Source organism: Uloborus diversus, chromosome 2 (assembly GCF_026930045.1).
Source record: "Uloborus diversus isolate 005 chromosome 2, Udiv.v.3.1, whole genome shotgun sequence".
In the NCBI taxonomy this organism is placed as follows: Eukaryota; Metazoa; Arthropoda; class Arachnida; order Araneae; family Uloboridae; genus Uloborus; species Uloborus diversus.
Window position 1 is genome coordinate 81,206,839 of NC_072732.1, and position 16,408 is coordinate 81,223,246.

General features: G+C 32.8%; 1 protein-coding gene across 3 annotated transcripts in view; it reads left to right on the forward strand.

The window, feature by feature from the left end:
- LOC129235256 (MAP/microtubule affinity-regulating kinase 3-like) overlaps nt 1–16,408 on the forward strand; it is a 174,350-nt gene that overhangs the window by 58,200 nt on the left and 99,742 nt on the right. For all 3 annotated transcript variants that reach the window (XM_054868968.1, XM_054868969.1, XM_054868970.1), the window contains exons 7-9: nt 3,798–3,863; nt 12,283–12,353; nt 12,433–12,489. In XM_054868968.1, coding sequence (XP_054724943.1) covers nt 3,798–3,863; nt 12,283–12,353; nt 12,433–12,489 — 194 coding nt within the window. The remainder of the gene's footprint in view (nt 1–3,797; nt 3,864–12,282; nt 12,354–12,432; nt 12,490–16,408) is intronic.

Consider the following 16,408-nt stretch of genomic DNA (forward strand, 5'->3'; position numbering starts at 1 on the left):
GCTAAACACTGTGAAATCGGAATTTTTGCTGATGATATCATTGTCTGGAGCTCCGGCTCGGATGTCGGAGGAGAGTGAGCTCAGACTCAACCGTGCCATGGAAAAAGCCCATGCCTTTGCTGAAAGGCACAAATTAATCTTTAATGCTACAAAATCTTTGACAACTTTTTTCACTACTAATAGACATCTATATGGGTACCAACCTAAGATCTCCATAAACGGAACCCAGTTGAGTTACGTTAAAAATGCTAAGTATCTTGGATACACATTAGATCAAGAGATTACAAGTAATAAACATATTGAAGGCCAAGCAATTAAGGCAAGGAAGAGGCTCAATATTCTCAAATTTATTTCTGGACGAAACTGGGGTGCGGAGGCCAGTACCCTCCGTACTACCTATATTTCTATCATTAGACCAGTACTGGAGTTCGGCTTCCCAGTTTACTCCTGTGCTTCAGAGACCAATCTCAATAAACTTGAAAGAGTACAGCTTAGCGCAGCTAGAATTATTGCCGGACTTAGACATAGTTGTCGAAATGATATAGTGCTCTTTGAGAGCAACTTGCCTGCCCTTGCAAAAAGAAGACAGTGTGGCCTTACAAGGTATTTTAGCAAATTATATAGTTATAGAGAACAACACCGGACTTCAGCCTACCTTCTTGCATGGAATGATAATACTCGTTTGAAGAAATATAGCCCCTTCTCCTATGCAAGGTCATTGAACTTACCTCCCTCCGATGTGGAAACACATTTCCTGGGTTACGCAGGAGCTGGATTGGAGCTTGAGGGAATTTATTTCCATGACGAGCTCTTGACTAGTGTGATCAAGAGTTCAGATCCACCGGACCTAGTTAAACAAATGGCCCTGGAAACTATACATAATATACCACATTTCTCCTTGAAAATCTATACAGATGGAAGCAGGGGAGAAGATGGCGTTTCGGGCAGTGGAGTATTCATTCCTACTCCCTCTGGGGCCTTGGAATTTAAAATCAGAAACCCGAATTTCTGTTCAGTATTTAGATCAGAACTGATTGCTATCAGGAAGGGTCTGCAGTGTGCTGTTCAGCGGGAGGAGTGTTTCCAGGAAATCTGGATTTTGACTGACAGTCGTGCCTCAATTCAGCACCTCGCTAATTGGAGTAATGTGGGCGACAAGACCAGCCTGGACATTCTGAGTCTACTACATACTCTTTCATCAGGACATACAATTCACTTTCAATGGATCCCTTCCCACGTTGGAGTTGAGGGTAACGAAAGGGCTGACTTTTTGGCTAGATCTGCTGCTGCGGAGGGTGTGAGCCCTTGTGGAGATCTTACTTTCAGTGAGATCTCCACAATTTCAAAAATGGAGCTCAATCGCCAATTTAAAACACCTCCCAGACACGCCTGGTATTTTGCAAAATGTCCTGGTGAGTCCTTTAGACTCAAGGGTAGACTCCTCCAGACAACATATTCGAGATTCCTGAGTAGCCACACAAAAGCTCTTAGATTCTCTGGGAATATCAAGACTTTTCCGGAGTGTCACTGGTGCTCTGCTGGAGAGGTTTCACCTGAGCACATTCTATCTTGTTTGGGTTTTACGAAGGACGAGGTCCTTAGTGACCCATTGCTGTTCTTGGATTTTTTGCAGATATTTGGATTCATGGGGGTTGTTTAGCATTGCTAAACATGCCCGAGATAAGTCAAAAAAAAAAAAAAAAAAAAAGACTTAACGCGAATTCCTCGCCCGCAGTATGAAATTTTTCGAAAGGGAATCGCGGTATGTAAGTATCGACCTTGTTATTGGCTACTAAAAAATGTATTTTTGGTGAATGCACCTTCATCCCTTTAGCATCACTGGCAGCGGAAGTTCGCACACCGTACTAGTCTGAACAATGCTTACACAAATAACTCTACTCCTAATTTTCCATTTATTTTTTTCATTCTAATTATAAAAGCTCATGAAATATAATAACACCTATGAGCGCTATTTCATCTAAAGTTTGAGAAGGTAGAAAGAAAGAGAAAAAAATCCGACAATTAAAGAAAAGCTAAATATTTTGTGTGCTTGAACAACTTTTAAATGCGTCGAGATAGCACGACAATTAGGTATGAGTGAATCTTCCATGTATATACAATTAAATGTCAAAAAGAAAGGAGATCCGTAGAAGTTCATCGAGTAGTATCTAAGCAAAATGAAAAAATTATGAAAATGGAAGCTGCTCTTGTATTGTGAATTTAAGAAACCAGGAAGAGATGTGTTGCCCTAGATGGAAACGTTGCAAAAGAACAAGTGAAGCAACTGTATTGTGTGTTTAACACTATATAAGAATATCGTTTTGATCTCATTGCATAAATCATCATCTTCATTTTTTTTTACTAAACAAATATCATTACTGGATCTACTGTACATTGCAACTATAATGCATTTAAGATAAATAAATACCTTTGTGCTGAATAGTAAATTTGTGCTTCTACTTACGTTGTTTTGTCTGACTTTATAATGCATTTAGTTTTTTTTTACTACATCCTGTACGTACCGTACCGATTTAATTTATGTCTTTCTTTCCCATTGATCATTGATTTTATGCATCGTAGCATTATTTTCTGCGGAATAAAAGTTAAAAAAAAAAAAAAAAATCAATAAAAATTCAGTTTTTTATGTAAGAAACAGTAATGTATAGTTAAGAAATCGTTTTTAACAGTTTGAGGTGGTGTTTACAAGTGTCTAAAATAATTGGGTATGTTTATAAAAGTTTTTACACATACCCTTTTCTACAAGGCGAAATTTCAACTTACGCGAAGGGTCTTGGAACGCATCCCTCGCGTAAGTCGGGACTTTGCTGTCACCCGCAGATTATGAAAGGTTTTTTTTTCTTCAGGCTTAAATGATTCTTTTATTTTATAACCAAGTTGTATTCTTCTTTTATATGTTTTGAAATTAACCAATTGCTTTTTTTCCCCCTTCCATTTCAAAGCTGTTTTTTACAAAAGCAACCTAATATTTTTTTCGATACATACTGAAATCATTTGAAATAGAGTTAACTTGTGCACTTAAGTAAATATCTTTATTTTTTTATTGTTAAAATGCTGTAATCATTCATTAAAACTTATGTTCTTGATTAAAGAAAAGCTCCCTTTGAATGGATGTCAAAAGGTTTCATCTGTTTTGCATAAATATGTCAGTTTATATAAGAATAACTGCATTACTTCTATTATTTCACTATTACTTGTTATTGTTGCAACAATTATTATACTGTTTGAAAATTTAGTTCAAAATAATTTCAATTACTTTTTAGGTCTATCATAAATACACATATGTTTTTAAGAGTGATTTTAATAGTTTCTTAAAATTCTTATGCTAAGTGGTTACTGGAAGTAAAGTATTTTTTTTTTTTCAATTTTATATAACTTTCCCTTGTAGAAAAATTTAATATACTGTTTTGTAGTCCCCCCCCCCCCCAAATTTATTGGATATGTTTTTTTTTTTTTTTTTAACCATTTAGTTAAAAAAACAGCATCCTTTTAAAATATCTTTAGCTCAACAACTTTACACATCTTAAAACGTTTAAAATACTGCATTTTATACAAACATACAATGGATTTCAAGTAGAGCAAAAAAAGGAAACCATTATCATTGGTAACGTAAATCAGGGAAATTTGATGAACCTAATCAGGGAAAAGTCAGGGAACTTTTTTTCACAGTTGCTGTCGCCACCCTGTAGACTGATTCCCTTTTTTTAAATTTAGCTCAATATTTTGTGTTTAGTAGCTATTATGTGTAGTGTATAATTTTTATTTTTTTCTCTCCTTAGTTAAACTTTTTCAAGTTATTGAAACAGAAAAAACATTGTATCTTGTCATGGAATATGCTAGTGGAGGTATGGATATTATATTAATATGGTGTTTTTGGCAATGTCTTTTAGAGTGTGTAAGCATCTGCATGCTATCTAATTACAACAAACATAGATATGTATGTGTACAGTTTCTCATTTTAATGTGGTTCATAAATTAAAATTGCACTTGATTTCTTTTTGCACAAGCTTCCTGGTTACATCAGAAAAATAATTTCTCAGTTGGGTAGCAATACCTGCATGCATTATTTCTTTACATTTTGGCAGTCTGTTGATCAATGCTTTTTAAGACATTAAGCCAATCAAGAGGATGGTGAACTGACAAAGCAAGACTTATATGACATTTTCTATAATCTTTTAACCTTGTTTGTACTATTGTACCTTTGTTTGACTACACTCGCCATTCCAGGGTTCGTACACTCTGCGAAAACCTGGAATTGTCAGGGAAACATAGTCAAAAATGTCAGGGAAAAGTCGGGGAATTTTCCAAATGTGACCGCAAAAAATTTTTTCCCAGGGAATTTTGTTCTATGAGATCAAATTTTCATTTTTATCGATGTTTCTTTTTAAAAAATTGTAAAAATTTTGAGGCAAAATGATGCTGGCAATAAAAAAAGAGGCGACCCAAAAAAAACTTCTGCATCCGCCAGTTTTGACCCTCAATAGTTTCCAAGGAAAAAATTCCTCGGGGTGAACAGGAATTTATGCGCAAACTCAACAGGGAGGAAGACAATTTACTGCTTGGGAAGCACAACCTGAGGGTGGGAGGTCGATCAGGAAAAATCATTTTTTGTCTTTTTTTTTTGATCGGAAAGTCATTTCAACTACGTGTGATACGTAGTCACCATTTCTGGTCATTCACAAGATGGAAGTAGACACGATCCTAAAATGCCTAAGTTTCCAAAAACAAAGCAGAATTGGATGTTTTCTTTAATTGCAAACTTATGAAAATACCACAAAATGGTCTGCAAATTGTTTTTATTATTACTATTATTATTTTAAATATTTTTCTTGAGAAATTAAAAATTTTGTTCCTAAAACTTTATCCTCATTGCCTTGGACGCAAAAGTGATAAAAACTTTTCACCTGAATTGTAGTTTTATGAAGATTTATTATGTTTTAATTATCTTCATGCGACAAATTCAAAAAATTATTTCTTATTTTTGGACGTAGCCACCATATTTGGTCATTCCCAAGATGGAAGTACACAAGACTTTTTAAGTGCCTAAGTTCCCTAAAACGGCATTGGATGTTAATTGTAATGCAAGCTATTGAAAACAACACAATATGTATCTTTTTTTCCGGATCATTCGTAATTATATTCTGGAAAAATGCGAAATTGAATCTTCAGAACATTTTTTGTTCTAATTGATTTAGACGCTTATGTGCTTAAATACTGACTATTTTGTATTAATTGTTTTTTAAGGATTATTAATTATTTATAACTACTTTTATGCTACAAATTCAAAAATCTACTTATTAACATAAATTTTTCACTTACCTCGCCATATTTGGTCGTTTGCAGATGGAAGTGGGTGTACACTTCAAAAACAGAATTAGATGTTTATATCAATGTAAACTATTGAAAATAATATAAAAATGTGCAAAAAGTTTTGAATTTTTGAGAATTAACTATTACTTTCTATAAAAGAAAAATTGAAATTTTAATGTAATCATCCTTTAATTTGCAAAATTGAAAAAAAAAAAAAAAAAAAACATTATTGGCATTGACCTATGATCAGCGAATGTTGATTTTTGTTAGTATGCATTATATGGTATGCCGATTGATGCAACAAGTTAATCATATGATTTTTAGCTTTGCATTTTGCTCATTATGTTTTGTGTTATATATTAATAAGAAAATAGAAAGAAGTATAGTAAACCGAAAGCGGATGCTAAAAGATTACTGCGCGACTACAGCAAAGGCTATAATATTACGCCATGATACGTGACATCAAAGAAACGCTAAAATAAGTTGAAAGTACTCTGTTTTCAACAAGTAGTAAACAAATTAAAACTATTTTGAACAAAATGTTAAAAACAACTTAAAATTTTGAGAGAAAAAAAATTAAGGGTTTCTTTTTTTTTTTAAATCTAAAGGGAGAAGTTTTAGTTCTTCCACATTGCTACTTTAAACAATTTTAATTATTTTTGAAAATATTGCTATTTAAACTTAAATTTTGAATGAAGCGAGCAATCTAGAATTTTCTAAAAAACAACCTGGAAAAGTCGGGGAATATTTTTTAACCACAAGTGTATGAACCCTGCATTCTTTTGTAATTTGTTTCCTTCTATCTGACACAAACGTAACAAGAGTTCAAGTTTGTTTGCAATAATGTTCTGTGCTTTGAATGCACATGGTTTATTTTATTGCCAGCTAATATTTTGTTCCTGCATATAATTTAATTTTGTCATCTGCAGTGGATTTTTTAAATATATATTCTACTTTTATCCATTTTTCTCATTCAACTTTTTTTTAGAATTGTATGTACCTTTCTATGATGAACTGGTTCAAGTATTATGCTAAATGTTTTATATATTTTTGAGGTCCTGGTATACTTATAGCTTTAATCCGTAGGTACTTGCATTTTTTTTTCACTAATGCAAATGAATTTTGCAGACTACTTTAGTCAGTTCTCAGTCTATAGCTAACAGAAGTAACGTTGCAGCAAGCACGGATACAAAAACATGGTTTTGTTCCAAGTGTGTATGTACACCAATGCAATCAGTCCATAAAAAATTATAAGCTAATGCAGATGCTTACAGACTTCAATCATTAGTTTTGAGGTTGCATTTATGTATTTTTTTAATTAAAAAATTAATATTAATTGAACTACTAAAATGTATCTCCTGTGAAATATAAATCTAAGACAGTTTGAACATGGATGTGTTTCTTGTTCTTCAGCATTTCTTTTTTTATTATTTTTATTTTGATCAGTTAACTCTTTGTTTGAATGAAGTTAACTTTTGAACGTTGAACTAGATGTCAGTTTGGACATATGTTTGCAGGTTTTGTGAACGATTTTCTTTGTTACTGCTTAGATTGTTCAAAGATAATACACAAATAACATTCTAAATGCATCTTTTGTGATATCTTAAATTTTTCTTGTTATAAATTCATTTGTAATATATATTGTTTATTAGTATATATTTATATAAAATTAACAGATACTGCTACTTATTTTTTTAAATTTTAATTCACTTTGCATGCATGTAATGTTGAATTTCGGGAAAATGTTGACATGTAGATCCAATTTTCGCGCTGGCATGTAGTTAAGAAATTCTTATTTAAAGGCTTAACAAACTAGCTAGCTCTCACATAATTATCTTTTATAAATATTTTAAAATATATTTCTTATAAGTATGTTGGCATATGGATACAATCTACTTCTATGTGTGTGGTTATAACTATTAATCTAACCCTTGTGACTAGCAGTCAATGCATTAAGCAAACTCTTGGCTCAAACCTGTATATGCACTGGTGTCCAAAAGTTAAGCATAAGTGATAATAATACAAATATTTAAGAAAGTCCAAATCAAAATGGTAAGAAACTGTGGAATGCGAGTATACTGCACAACAAAATAAAACTGTTGGCCTAGAGCCATTATTTTTTTGTTATTGGAGAAAATTCCTAAAGTTTTGGAAAGTTTATAAAAGTTTCCAAAACTTACTTTTTTTTTTTTGAACTTAGAATGTCATCCTTTATTTTACTGGCGCAAGAATGGTTCTCCAGAGCCAATATTCCCTGCATGCGTTTGTTGACCCTCCATGATGATGTGACGTCATAATAAAGATGTTTAGTAAATTTTTGCTGTGGGCATGTGGGAAACAATTTTAAAGATTTGAGCTTTAAATTGTAAACTGGGGGGGGGGGGGTGAGTTTCATCAATATAATCTATGCATGCTTTTTGATATGCGTCACGCCATGGCGTAAGGGGATTGGGAATGCAATTTAAGTGTGAACTCTCACAATCTCTTATTTTCAATCAATCAATCTCTTTTTTTTTACCATGTTGTGACTGCAATCTGATGTTTTGCTGAGGTGCTGAGATTGCGCCTGGGAGCTGAGTGCTCCAGATTGAATGTTCCAGGTTGTATAGTGAATTCTTTTTGAAAGATGTAGGAAGTATTCGTTGAGCCCTGCTAGAAATGTGGCATGTTCCAGTAGTTGCCTTGATGTCTTTTTAAGTGAGGTAATTTCTTTCTAAGAATGAGAGTTTAAATCAAGTCATTTTTGCTAAAAAAAGGTCTAGCAAGCGGGTGCCATTGAAGATTCATGCTTGAGAGCTGGATTGGATGTCTGTTAGATTTTTTCACTGGATGGATGGTCTATTGTCCGGGGGAACAGGTTTCTATTTTTGAATTTAGCATGGTGGCATAAAATGGCCGCGGACGTTTTTGATATGAGATCCAAATTGGTGGATCGTGCCTTCACATGTTGTGCCAGCTTTTAAGGAAGGAATAGCTTGTTTGTATAAACTTTTAACTTGTTCGTCTGTCACTTCAAATCAAACTTTCCTCTTAAGAAAAATATGCATGTTTGAACACTCAAATTTATGATTGAAAGCTAGATAATGATGAGAAATTCTCTTCCTGACTTGAGCCGCACTTTTCTTCATTTGTGGTGTCATTTTCTTGGAATTTTTGAAAACTGCAGGAATGCTTAACTTGTCCTTTCTAACCCAGAAAAGTTATTTTGTCCTTTTGAGTGCGTTATGAAAAGTTTTTAGTATTTTTTAAAAATTCTGTTATTAAACATTTTGGAGGAAGTTGCCTTTGTTGCTTATGAGTATTTTACTGTTATTACTATATTTTAAATTCTTTGAGTATGTTAATTGATTTTCTTTTTAATTAGAAAGTCACTTGGCGAATTTGGCAATGAATTATGGAGTTTTTTACATTTGAAAGCTACTGCAAATGTAATTTTGATGTAATTTGTTTTTCTTTTACTAGGGGGCTATCGCCCCCTGCTCGCTATCGCTCGCCAACCCCCGGAACTGCTTACGCAGTTTCCTGTGGATCGCTTCGCGATCCATGCTCGCTTCGCTCGCTCGCTGTATGCCAATACATTAGCCTAGCTAAAATTTTCCGTAAAAATTAAAGTTGGTAATTGCATTTAGGTCACCATCCATTTAACCAATATGAAAATTACGTTCATAATGTTAATTTGTCTGCTTTAGCCAGATTTTCGACAGTTTAACTTTGCTGTATGTAAGATGACTGCCTTGGCAATGTGCACAACTTTACCATTATAGATACAAAAGTGTCTGTCATTGCTTTGGAGAGATTGCACTTCTACCTGTTGGTCCGCGGAAGGTATTTTATTTCCCTTCTACCACCCATTGGAAAACCAATGAAGGCATTCCCCTATCCGCCACCTGGGGACGCGCCCTCTAGGGGTTACAGGCTCCCCCGAGGGATGTATTTACATTATTTACACTCTTATATATTTACATATTTACACTCTTATATATTCTAATCTGAGAAAACTTCCTCATATACACAATTAAAAATGTCCCGTTTGGGAGCCACAACTGACACTGCTTCAAAAGATCTTGTTCTTGATAATGCCACATAGAGCTGGCCATGACTAAAAACAGGCTCAGAGAGCACCAAACATATTTTCTCAAACGTTTGTCCTTCTTGTTGTTATTCTGAATCCTTGCCACGTCACGAACAAAAAATGGTTTAACTAAAAACGCGAAAACTCGCCAAGGCTACTTTGCTTGCACAATACTAAAACTACTATAACCCTAAACAAATTTGGCGAAACCTTTCAGCTGAGAATAAAAGGAATAAAGTAAATTCTTTCTCGGTTATTCATTTTGAACTGAACTGTCGTACTGAAGCAGAGAATAGACGACGCTCAAAGCGCCTACGCGTTCAAAACAACATTGCCGATGAACATGATTGTGGAGCAATGTGTGAAGAATGCGAATTTTGTGGTGCTCTTTATTGGCAGAAAGAGCGTAATACTGCAAATAAATATACTAAATGTTGCCATGACGGAAAGGTGCGGTTACCGGCATTGTGTGACGCACCTGATCTGTTGAAGGAACTGCTGACTGAAAATTCCCCAGCCGCTAAAAATTATCGGCAGCGAATCAGAGAATACAACTCTGGAAATGGCTCATCTTAAATTGGATTCAAGAACGGTTTCCTGCCTTCTTTGAGCTTTTCTTTGCTGATTAAGGTTGAAATGGGCCACAGCCCGACTCAAACTCATCTCAAAAAAAAAAAAAGTTCGTTGAGTATTCTGTGATTCAAGAAAAGTTCGTTGAGTATTCTGTGATTCAAGATTTCAAAACAACGTAGAAGTTTGTTTACATGATTTATCGGCGAAGTGTTGCCAACAGAGGTTTAGAAATTCACCCCTTCATTTGCCGGCACGTAAGAGAATTATATATATAGATTCAACAGATTTTCCTTAAATTTTTAGCACAGACATCGCTGTGCTGGTTTTGCTAGTAATTAAATAAGATGAAAACAATTTTGAACAATACATTAAAAAGTGAGAGAAAGGAAAACAATTCCAAGATTTTTTTTTTAAATATAAGAGTAAAAGTTTTAGTTCTTCTGCATTGCTACTTTAAACAATTTTTTTTAAAAATATTGTTATTTTAACTTAATTTTGAATGAAACTAAGTAACCTGGAATTTTTTAAAAAACGACCTGGAAAAGTCAGGAAATTTTTTTTTAACCACAAGTGTATGAACCCTGGATGGAATGTGTTTGGAACTTCCATGTTTCATAGAATTGGAATTATGACGTTTTTTCAAAGGCGATTTCAATAACAGCTAAGCCTTTATTCACATGATTAATACTGAATTCATTGTTGGCCAACAAGGAAATTAAAAGCAATGATTTAAAATTTTTATCTGTTGCCACTTTGCATTTAATAGCAAATAAAATACTAGACATTGATTTTTAATATAAGGCTTTTATCCCTCTTGATTCTACATTTGCGACTCATTCATGGGGGGGGGGGAATTAAAATTTTTAATTTTACTGTTGCTTGTTAGCATAGGACCCAAGGTGGTACTTGTATTAAACTAGTCATGTGAATTTTACTGGCATTATAACAATACTATTTTAAGAAATGCTTCCTACTGATATTTTTGGGGGGATTTTTATGAATGGGGGGAATGTGAATATTTATTAACACTTGTTAATATTTCCATGTTTTGATATATTTATTGTTCAATAAAATACGTTTATTGAATATGTGTGTCTGTAAATCCTTTCTTCCCGAGCAGATCATTCCACAAATTTACTGTTGGGCTTGCTTGCTTAAAACCTGCTTTGAAATTGAGCCATCAGATTAAATTCCCAACAAAAACAATGTACACCTTTCTTAGACATAAAAAAATAGATTAACAATGAGTTTACACTTTAGTTAAAAAAAATGAAAATAAAGTTGATTTAGCAGTTCGATTGGATGTTTGGCCCCTTCTGGTAGCCACGCATTCAGGATAAATATTTTCCATATATTCTAAGAGATTGTGGATGAGTTGGAGCCTTAGATAGCTCCAAGCATTATGAAGAGTGTAGAGTTCCGCTGAACCCTTGGGGGTCCGCCAGCCCCTAATAGCGGGTCCTTGGCTGACTTAGGAAAAAAGAAATCAAATGGTGAATGCTTTTGCCTTTGAAAGCAAACGTTATATCAACTGCTCATTAAAAAGGCAAATCCAACTTGCAACAACTTACCTTTGTGAATCAGTATTTTCCGTCTATGTTGCTTAGAGAAATGATGAAGTGGTCTAGATGCTAAATTTGACATTCAACTCCAGATATCAAAAAATTTGACCCAATACATTAAAGTTGTGCCAGCTAAAACAACATGTCACAAAGTTGTTTGCACTTTTGCAAAATAACATACTCCGAATTTCAATCTTGCTTATAGTACTTGTATATATATGCATCACAATTAAAAACTATCACAATAAGTTTCAGTAATGCCATCTGTTTCAAAACAGCAAGAACTTACTCAACTACCCAGTCCTATGCTTCGATATGATGTAATATCAAATTCTTTCCAAATATTTAAGTCTGAAGTAGTGTGGAAAAATTTCATTTTATCCTTAAAATTAGTAATTGACCAATCTTTTGTTAAATTTTCGGATATTGTTCCGTTCCGGGAGCTTTTTTGATGCATTTTTGGATTACCTCCTTTTCGCTTTCTGTGTGCTTTCATTCCTGATAACCCCAAAAAATTTTTCTGGGCTTGAAAAATCTTCTGGTTCATTAAAAAAAGAAAAAAAAAATCTGGTTTATAGACAGATTTTTTTCTTTTGCGTTTAGTCATACATCTGGTATTATGGTGCATCTCAATTGGTGTAAAAGTTACTACATTTTTGTGAATACTTGGCCATCAAAGCAAGAAAGTAATCCTTATGTTCTTAAATATGTACTTATGATCATGATGTGTATTTCTTTCCCTTTCAGGTGAGGTTTTTGACTATCTGGTAGCACATGGCAGGATGAAGGAAAAAGAAGCTAGAGCTAAATTTAGACAAGTAAACTGTCATTTAAGTCATCTTCAATTTCATCATTCAAACTAAATCAATATTCTAATTTTTCACTAATTTCTTACAGATTGTTTCAGCTGTTCAGTATTGTCATCAAAAAAGGATAATTCATAGAGATTTAAAGGTATTAATGTTTTTTACTATAATTTTAAGAAGCATGTTATAGAGAAATCGGCATCTTATTTAAAGTTACTGTTTAAGCAAGTGGGTCTTTTTTTTTAATGGCGAGATTTAAAACAATTTTTTATGCTTAAACTTTTCAAAAATTACTGGACATTTTTCAAAATCTATGGGTGTGTTCGAATAGAGTAACTGGTTAACCCGGTTTCACCGATGACTAACTAGGTTCTAATATACTTACCAGTTGGTCGAACGTGTAGGAAAACATTGTATGGACACTCACTCCACTAACCACTAACATCATCAAACATGGTTGTGTTTTTCTCAAGTATATTTTTTTTTAAATTCAAATTCATCATTTTATTTAAATGCTACCAAATAATTATTTAAGCAATTCGAATAAAAGTCTAGATAAAATATTTTCATGATTAACTGTAAATTGTTCAAAGTTCAGCCACTGCTATAAAAGACACTTTTAATGCACTATTGCATAATGTTTTGATAATTACATAATAGTGCAGTAAATTCCCATAACTTTTCAATGTCTAAGAGTACTTATTTACTGAAAGCCGTACAATTTCTATACTTAAATGTAATATTTTTTGCACTTTTGTTTGAATTTTAAAAATGGGCATGTGTAATTTTGGTACATTTCTGATTTTGGTTTATTTTTCTCTCCTTTCAAAGAAAAAAGTATGCTTAAAATAGTAAAACTTACTCTACTGTTAAAAAGGCTTCATTGTGAAATATTACTGTTGAATAAAGCATTGTAATGATACATTATAAAAAAACATTACTATTCATTTTGTGACCTTCCTTGATTGCAATTGTCTTTTGCCTCCCCAATGACAGCAACATTTCTCGATTTCCATGCTTAAAATAATGCACACTGAACAATGAAAGTATATATTTTACTTTCATTGGGATTTTAAAAAAGTTCGTTCTGCATGTTTAATTTGAATACTTGAGAATATCTCGGTTAAAGGAAATATAATATTTGATATTAATGCATTTCAATTAATAATAAATCAAGCAGCAAACTGTAAACTGTATTAATTATAAATAAAAAGCTAAGTGAACATTTGTTCCTAAAATTAATTTATATTAAAAATTGTTTGATTTTTTAAAAACATGTTAACATTTCGAGTCAGAATCGGCAGTAATAAACCAATGCAGCACAGTTAAAGAATTTTCCAGTAAAGGTGTAATTCAACTATTTTCTTAAAATTTGCAAAAGTAAGACTTGCTTACGGAACTCTGCAGAAGTTTTGCAAAAGTTTAAGAAGCAAAATGATGCATTTTCCCAAAGTTTAATATTTTAGAAAGATTATTTCAAATGCATTCATATGGCTTACTTTATTTTAATGTATTACGAAACATAATTAAACCATTAAAATAAGTAAAAATTTAAAAAAAAAAAAAAACAGACAACTTTTATTTTGCTGTGAAAATATTTTATTCATCTTTTGATTTTTAATTTTATTTCCTAATCGGGGGTCGATCCAGGTTTTATTTTTTGGGTCCTCATTTTGTGAAAAAGCAAAATATTTTTGTGAATTTTCTTCATTTTTGTGAAAAAGCAACATATTTTTGTGAATTTTCTTTATTTTTGTAAAAAAGACCTTCTTGTGATTTTTTTCTAGGAAAAGATTATATAAAAGCATTTTTAGCTTTCTTATCGTTATAGAAAAGCCCTAGACAGGTTTCAGGGGTGATTGCAAGTTCTTGAAGAATACTCGAAAGCTGTCGAGAGAAAATGCGCTGGGGGGAGGGGGAAGTAAGACCCTTAACATTTTTATTTGTAATTTGACACATACATTACATTTATTGTTTTTTACAAATATACATATGCAAGGCACACTTTCTTAAGGTGAAAGTCTCACTACAGATTTCCTGTTTGCCCCTCTCAAATACTTTTAGAGCAATGAAAATTGCACATGCTGCTGAACGTAATGATAACTCCTAATAAATACAATATGAACAGACTCAAAGATATCACATATTTCTTAACACAGAAGTGAAATACTCATTAAAGATGCCATGTATGTGTTTGAAAAACTTAAAAGTAATTAAAACCCAAAATAATACTGCAACAGCATTCAGCGTTTAATTTTTTGACATTTGACGTTCTTACAGAGTAGGTATTTCGTTTAAAACTTTGCAATTTAATGATGTTAATAAATATATAGGAAATTTTATTTGTTTACCTCTTAACAAGGTACAGTAAACATCAAAAATGCGAAAAATTCGTTTACCATGGCCGATGTAAGGAAATCAAGATCTTCAAAAAACAAATAAAAATATAAAAACAGCATGTAAAATAATTTTATTTTAAGTAAAGTTATTTTAGAATTGGATTTTGAAACTCAACACAAATTAATACTAAATATATATTGTGTAATCAAAGTAAAATTTAAAATTTTCCTGAAAACAACGGAATTTCGGTATTTTCAAAGATAAATGTTTTGAACTGAAATGTGAGATAAATACGTGGCATTCTTACTACAAGTTAGCAAATGTTTTTTTTTATTTCATTGTCATCTAAATGTTCCCCCAAAAATCTAACTAGAGATTCAAAATTCTCAAAATTGGCCCATTGCTTCTTGATTATAAAGTACAAATTTCGAATAAACTTACCAATCAATTTTCTGTTAATTTTTTTTTTTTTTGCTTCATTTCCTATCTCTGCACTTTCAGATTTTTTTTGAGAATTCCTTCTTTTGCACTAGATTTTTGTATATTGACAGCCTCTCTGTGATTTTTGTTGCACTCATGTTTTTTTAAAACTCTATAGGGTGACGGCTTTTCTTGATATCAACTCCAATATTTACTCAAGGTTTGTTCGAATCACTAACATTCATGAAAGATGAACATATTTTGCACAAAAAACCCTTAGCTGAATAACTATAGTAAAGCCAGCTATACACCTTTTCATAATTTGCAATGTACTTTTCATTTATTGCATGCTTCTTATATCCATTTGTACTCTCAAATACAATGCTTGAATCATTATTTGATGGCCCAATCTCAATATCATCATCAGTCGAAGTTGCTCCAGATTCATTTCCAGTATTTTCTGCCTCAAAAATCGTTATACTTTCGCTAACTGCCCTGTCATTTGATGTACTATCTTTTACCGCATTTCCCCGAGTCCTCCAAAACGGGATCATTTGCGTTACTTTTACCACATTTTCCGAGTGCTCCTAAATGGGAACATTTGCTTCACTATCGTTTACCGCATTTTCCGAGTCCTCCGAAACGGGACCATTTGCGTTACTGTTACTGCATGATGAAGTGGTGGTAGTGATTTTAAAGGGGTTGTTAATTGCTGACTTCAAGAAATTCACAATATTTAGGGACCCAACGTTCGAAGAGCGACACTTTTTAACATAATACGCAGAATTTCGGGAGGTACCTCCCGTTGCAGGACGTCTTCGTTTCATATTTTAATTTCTTGAAGAATAATTTTCAATGAACAAGCGATCTCTCCAAACTGAGATTAATGCGGCTGCTATCTCCAGCGCTCCATTATCCGCTAAAAACGTAACGAAATATTTTGCAAAACACAAATTAATATTCGAATAGAATAACAATTTATTCTTTTATGCGCCTAAAAAATGTCCACTTAAACACGCGAACAAGCTAACTACGAAAAATATCGTCTGCGCTCCTGGATCGCAAACGATCTGCTACAAAAGAAAGATTAATACCGATAAAGAAAACGAACTGGAATATACAATTACCACATTTTTTTAGTTTATCGTCTGCAGTTTTTTTTTAAAATTTATCGTCTGCAGATTACGTGATTCCCGCTACTTTTTATAAAATCCCACTCAATAAAACTTCCTTTGCGCACTGTTCCCCTTTGCTCACCATTAGCGGACATACGTTAAAAAATTGCAAAATTGCTCATCTCGAAGTTT